Source organism: Pteropus vampyrus, unplaced genomic scaffold, assembly GCF_000151845.1.
Source record: "Pteropus vampyrus isolate Shadow unplaced genomic scaffold, Pvam_2.0 Scaffold348, whole genome shotgun sequence".
NCBI classification, from domain to species: domain Eukaryota; kingdom Metazoa; phylum Chordata; class Mammalia; order Chiroptera; family Pteropodidae; genus Pteropus; species Pteropus vampyrus.
In genome coordinates, this window is record NW_011889129.1 from 2,612,687 (window position 1) to 2,618,686 (window position 6,000).

General features: G+C 38.0%; 1 protein-coding gene across 1 annotated transcript in view; it reads right to left on the reverse strand.

The window, feature by feature from the left end:
* Positions 1-6,000, reverse strand: part of CUNH10orf76 (chromosome unknown C10orf76 homolog) — a 150,639-nt gene that overhangs the window by 113,202 nt on the left and 31,437 nt on the right. The window contains exons 14-15 of the mRNA XM_023522538.1: positions 3,898-3,991; positions 573-674 (exon numbers count right to left, since the gene is read on the reverse strand). Of these exons, the coding sequence (XP_023378306.1) occupies positions 573-674; positions 3,898-3,991 (196 nt within the window). The remainder of the gene's footprint in view (positions 1-572; positions 675-3,897; positions 3,992-6,000) is intronic.

A 6,000-nucleotide genomic window follows, 5' to 3' on the forward strand; every position in this document is an offset into this window, starting at 1 on the left:
TAAATAGGAAGAACATGACACCAGACAGGATAAACTCAAACTTTTACAGCATCCATTTTTCTCCAACTTTCCACTCTGCATTTCTGGGATAGGTACTGACACTTCTATTTTAAGTGTTAAGGAACACAGTCTCTCTGAATCTCACCTTTCCTACTGTACTCTGTACAACGGTCCTCGAATTCTCACCATAAGCTGGTGCTTTCAGTTCTTGTCCTCAAAAGGGAATTCCCTGAAACGTGCTACTCCCTCCACTTCCTACACAAAAGAGTTTGCATCTACTTACCAAAATCTGCTAAGACGACTTGCTAGTTTTTGTAGAGACCTTTTTTTTCCCTGTTCTATTTCAAAGCACTCCCCTCCAGCTCCAGGTTTTTCCAACACCACCTAACTGCCAATTGGCAGTGAAAAAAATCACTGTTTTCCAGTAATCAAGGCCATTGCCCTGCACAGGAGGCGCCAACAACAGTTCATCTTGCCAAAGCTTCAAAGTATTAATATTGCCTTTTGATTTTAGATAAATAGCTGCCTGCCACACCTCTTGCTTCCTGAGCCCCCATAGTAGCATGCCTTACCTTTGGTGTCCTGCATGACAATTGAGCTATACTTTAAGAAGGTTATCAGTAGATTACTGGTCTGTACATCTGCATCCAGTGGGAGTTCCACAGAACTTATAACTGCAATAGAACAATGAAATGCAATTAGCCTATACTACAACTTCTACTGACATAGACAATTTGCCAGCAGACAAGAAAATCACTAAATAAACTTTATCCACAATAGAGGGAGGACCAAGTGCTTATCATAAAAACTTTATCTAGCCTTCCTAGGCCTCTAGAGCCCTTCCTACTTCCAAGATTAAGCCCGAAGCCCTTCTCTCATAACTAGAAGGGCCAGTCTCCAGGAACAGTGCTTTTCTCTCAACATCCTAAAAAGGGTATTTTGATTTTTCTAGCTCCAAGTAACCCAAAAGCATTCAGCGCCCTTCTTAAAGGCACTTTGATTTGTACCTAAGAGAAAGATCTGTACTGAATATATATGAGCCTTGCTTAGATGAGTCTCCTGCTTAAAATAAATGACAATTCATTCCTAATAAGGAGAAATCTTGCTCAATTTTGAGAATAAGCCTTTAAACTAGAAATACCCAAGATGGAAGAGAAAAAAGTTAAGGCACAACTACATTCAAACTCTACTCCTTAATTCCTTACCCCACAGGAAAGGGAACCTAAAAAGGAACACTAGACTGAAAATCGGTGGACATTATTGATTGGGACAGTCTGGGAACTGAGTCTTATATACCCAGCTGCTTGCTGTTTCCAAGAGAAACTACCCCCACCACTGCCCTCACTTTCTGAGCTACAGTCCCAGTGAACACTGAGGAACCAGACCAGGGCTAACTCACAGAGAACAGCCTTTTGGAGATTTCCCAAGTTTCTAAGATTTTAAATTAGACTTAGACATCTCATTAAGTGCTTTTACATCAAGACACTATATATAAGTAAAAAGACGTTCACGATGGGACGTCCAGACAAGCTAGAGAACCTATAGCTTTCTACTGTATTTCAACTCATGAATTCTCAGCTGAGTTTGGGATATTATTTATACGTATTGATACCATAATGGATCTCTCTGGAGTTATTACAATGTATGCAGAGAACATTTATTAACAATGGGAAACATTTGCATATTATGGATCTATAATACAAAGCAAGCAGAGCAAAAAGCTTTATGAGAAGAAATTAGCATGCCCAAACCTTGGGTGCTTTCACACAGTTCAATCCATAAGAATTAATAAAAGATGAATATATTTTTATATTGAAATACTAAAAGGTATGAATTCATGTTATGGGTAAATGACCTGAGACTGTCATTTCAAACAACAGCCTATTCCGAAACTCAGAGACCATCATCATTCCTTTGTCTAATATAGAGAGGCATCTAACTGGTAAGTGGGACTTTTTTTCCCACTCACACACAACAATAACTGGAAAACTGTCTTACATAATATGTAGAGATATAGCAGTATATGTATTTTTAGTTTACCAGAAAGTCTCATGCCAAGGCTGAGTTGTCAAATGTCAAGTCTGAGCTGAGAACAAATGTTACAGCTAAACTGCTGGCTTTTAAAAACAATGGCTCCAGTGACATACCTTTAAATATAACTGGGCTGCTGAGCACCACTATAATTACAAACCAAAACCTAAAAACAAGGTTATAATATTTAGTACCCCCACAGAACACAAATGAGTTAGAAGGAGGAAAAAGAACAAAATAAGAGAGAATAAAATCCCTCACAAATTAAAATCTCCTTCCTAAGTAAGTTTTTCCTTGATCTTTGGCTTCATAATTCTTCCCAGCAGCCTTTGTCAAGGGAGACAGTCAATTGAAAGTGGGCTGACTCCATCTCTCCACTAGAAAAAATAAAAGCTCACTAGTTGTAGGTAAGCAAGCACAAATCCTGCCATTGCATAATCAAGCGTGTGGGTGGAAGTGTTCACAATGAACAGTTTGAAAGGCAGTTTCTCTGAAGCAGCCAAACCCCAACATCACATGGAACTCAGATATACATATACATATATATATGTATATATATATAGCTTCTGATATCCATGGTAACCAGGCAGGCTTCATCCTTAAAGAGAAAGAACAGTATTTTCATTGGATTACTCAGTGACCTGAATAAGCAGAGAGACAAGTAGGCAATCCTCACTACTTGCTCTTTCTAATTAAGATATTTTGGAATTTGGCTTTCAATTTTAAACAAATCCAATTTGCTACCACAGACTTGAATACCAATGGCACCTCCCTGTCATGCTTCTAACCAATACTGCTAGTACTACTTTGAAATGCTACTGCTACAGTGTGATTATGAAAATTTAAGAGAGAAAGCAGATTAAAGATCACTTCATATACAGACAGTAGGGAGGCACAAAGAAAGGATCAAAGTTAGATTTTCTGTACTTCTTTACCAAAAATCAGGTTAACATTTGAGGCAAAACATCAAGTATTAATGAAGACTATTTTTTGGTTAAAGTATTCCATCAAACACACTCTGCTTGCAATAGAACTAATGCAGGTGACACAAAGTTTATTGTGCAAGATACATAATTTCTCTTCTGTTACCTTTTTCCTTAAGTTCCAGCCACAAGATTTATAAAGAAAAATGTTTTTTATTATTTTTCAGGGAGAGAAGTCTTAAATACCCACCAAACTCCCAATTACAATACAGTCAAAGCTTGTCATTCTCTAACTGATAGTGGCCTGCTGACACATAACAGTGAGTAAATCTCAGGCTCACTTTCTCATGCATTTATTCAACAACTATTTAGTAAGCAATACCCATGCTAGGCACTATGCTGGGCAGAGAGCAGTGAAAAAATAGACATGGTTCCTGCCCTGATCCATATCTTGATTCTTAATCTCAATTCTCATTAAACTTAAGCAAACCACTTATTTCTCTGGCCTCAATTCCCTCATTTGTCAAATGGTAACATGAGATAACATTATCATTTTATATTTATCTTAGTGAAATATTCATAACACATCTCATTTGAACCTTACAAGTATCCTCATAGTTTGGCAGGACAAGTATCCTCATACTTGTATCCTCATAGTTTGGCAGGACAGACATCACTGACCTCTCAGGTCCTTTTAAGATTTAGCATTCCATGATTCTACAACCATTCCCTGAGGACAAGCTGGAGTTATGTAGCTCCTTACAAAGAGAAAAGCACTTCACTATCTTTTCCAAAGTTTTCTTTAGAGCTTCAAAAGTCCTGAAGGATAGTATTTCAGGTCATTTCTTATGTGAAAGAATAAACAACTGTGTCATTTGTTCAACACAGCTATGCTCACCTTAAAAGATCATATGAATCAAAGCGAAAGAGATAGTGAGCTTACCATCGGAGGAGGGTGGCGTGGTCCCAAGTGGTGTGGCAGGGGCTGTTGGAGCAGGACTGACAGGGGTTGTCACCAAGCCCATTTCTGGATGACTCTGAAAGAGAAAATCCAGTTCTGAGTACTATCTGCTTAATATCCTTTCTGGTATTCCTGGCCTCAAAGACAGAAAGCTCACTGAGGGGGGACCGCTTCTACATCTAGTTCTCATGACTATCTGATTACTGTGGATGCTTGCTAAACTCTAACTGTTCTGTGGGCTAGTTTTTTAAAGCAACTAAGTTACCATTATATAAGTATTTCTGCAGAACCATACAAAAAAGACACTGGAGTAAACAAATATGCAGGATTATGCTACAAAAAAGGGAGCATTAGCAGTCCTATCTAAACCTTGGAAAGGACTACTTTTATCAGATCAACCTAAAATACATCTATAGACTATTCTGATGACCACAAAGTTGACAATAAATGCAAGTGAACCAAGGGAATAACAGGTACTATAAAAAGAGCTATGCAGATGGCAGCCTGCCTGTTTCACAACAAATAAGAGTGTGTGGGGTGGAAAGGTGAAGACATGGGGAAGATATCCAGTGGGAACCAAAAAAGATAACTCCTCTGTCCCTGACCTTCCTTAGCCATCCCTGCCACAGCAGTTCTTAAGAATTAAACTGAGTTGCAACTTACTCCCTTCTCCCCAACAGCTTTACTAGCCTTTACCTCTCTTTAATATCAGTTACAGAATTCAGAGAGCAGTCAAGAAACAGTGAGAATGGTAAATAAAGTCTCTTATCAATTGTGAAATGATAAATGTCCTCCTAACCAGACCCCAAACCAACACACTGCTTTTCAAGTATGACATTTTTTGTTGTTGTTAAACTCAATCTCAGTGGATCCCATACACATCTGCCCTTTGAGAAAAAAAGCATAAGAAAACTCTCCTTTAAAAGAAACTTCATACATATTTTAAACAATCTGGCTTTAAAATGAAAACGCTTTATCAATTTTTTAAGACAGATTTCAATGGAGCACTTGAGTTCTCAGTGTATTTTTAGTCTCCTTCTGTACCAACTACTGAGGCTATATCCCTTAGGCAAATGACCCAGCACTGGTATTGTGACTTCATGCTTTCAATATCTGTAGACCATTTCTTCTGTTAACAGTTAACCTTACACTGGACAGGATATTTTTTACTTTTCTTCTTTGGAAATTGGTGAGATAATAAGATATGTAACTTGGCCTATTTTATCTCCAGTTGTAATTCCACAATGGTTTAGAAAGCAGAAAGCCTGATATAAAAATTCATATGGGCAGATAATGCCAAGGGATTTCCAGTGAGCCAAATGAAGTAATCTCAACTCATTTGGGTTAATAGAATCAGTAAACTGGTCAAAACCATTAACTTTGCATGTTATCAGACCCACTTCAGATGGAAACATACATACTTGAGGAGAGCACAAGCAAAGGCAAATGATGCAACTCTTTGTTACTACCACTTACCAATGCAAAGCAGGGCTTAAACAGGCAAAGCCAGGAAGGCTTTTCAATGGAGTTAATTTGCATGAAATTCAGGGAGAAAAAGGATTGGAGTTTTTAATACAACCAACCTGGGCTAACACTGTGATGAAGTTGCGATTTAAATGAACAGCTTCATAAAGTGCCAGAAGGATGGCTTCATTGGTTCTAAAGAGAAAGAGAACAAATTGAAGAGGCTGTTATAGTGGAGGAGTTAAAACAAAATAGCCATCAAGATAAGATTTCACCCCAGCTCCTCATTATCAATCCCTCTGAGTTTCTAATGCTCCCTTTATTCCCTTGTTGGGCTTATGTACAGGGTATAACAGACAAAAAGGAAAGAGTAAAAGGCATTAACTTTAATTTCTTAGTTCTTATCTACTTTATTCACTATTTTCACTCTCACTTTCCCACCCCAATCCAGTTAAGTCCTTAACTGGCTCAGACAGCCAGTCTTCTCTCACTTCATTCCAGAGAGATGGGAACAGTTTTTCAGCTTCTTGGGGCCCCATATACAAAACCAAAGTAGAGTTTTCTAAGAGTCCATTATTAAAACCCAAGAAATATTTGACAAATCACCAAAAAAGTCTGAAT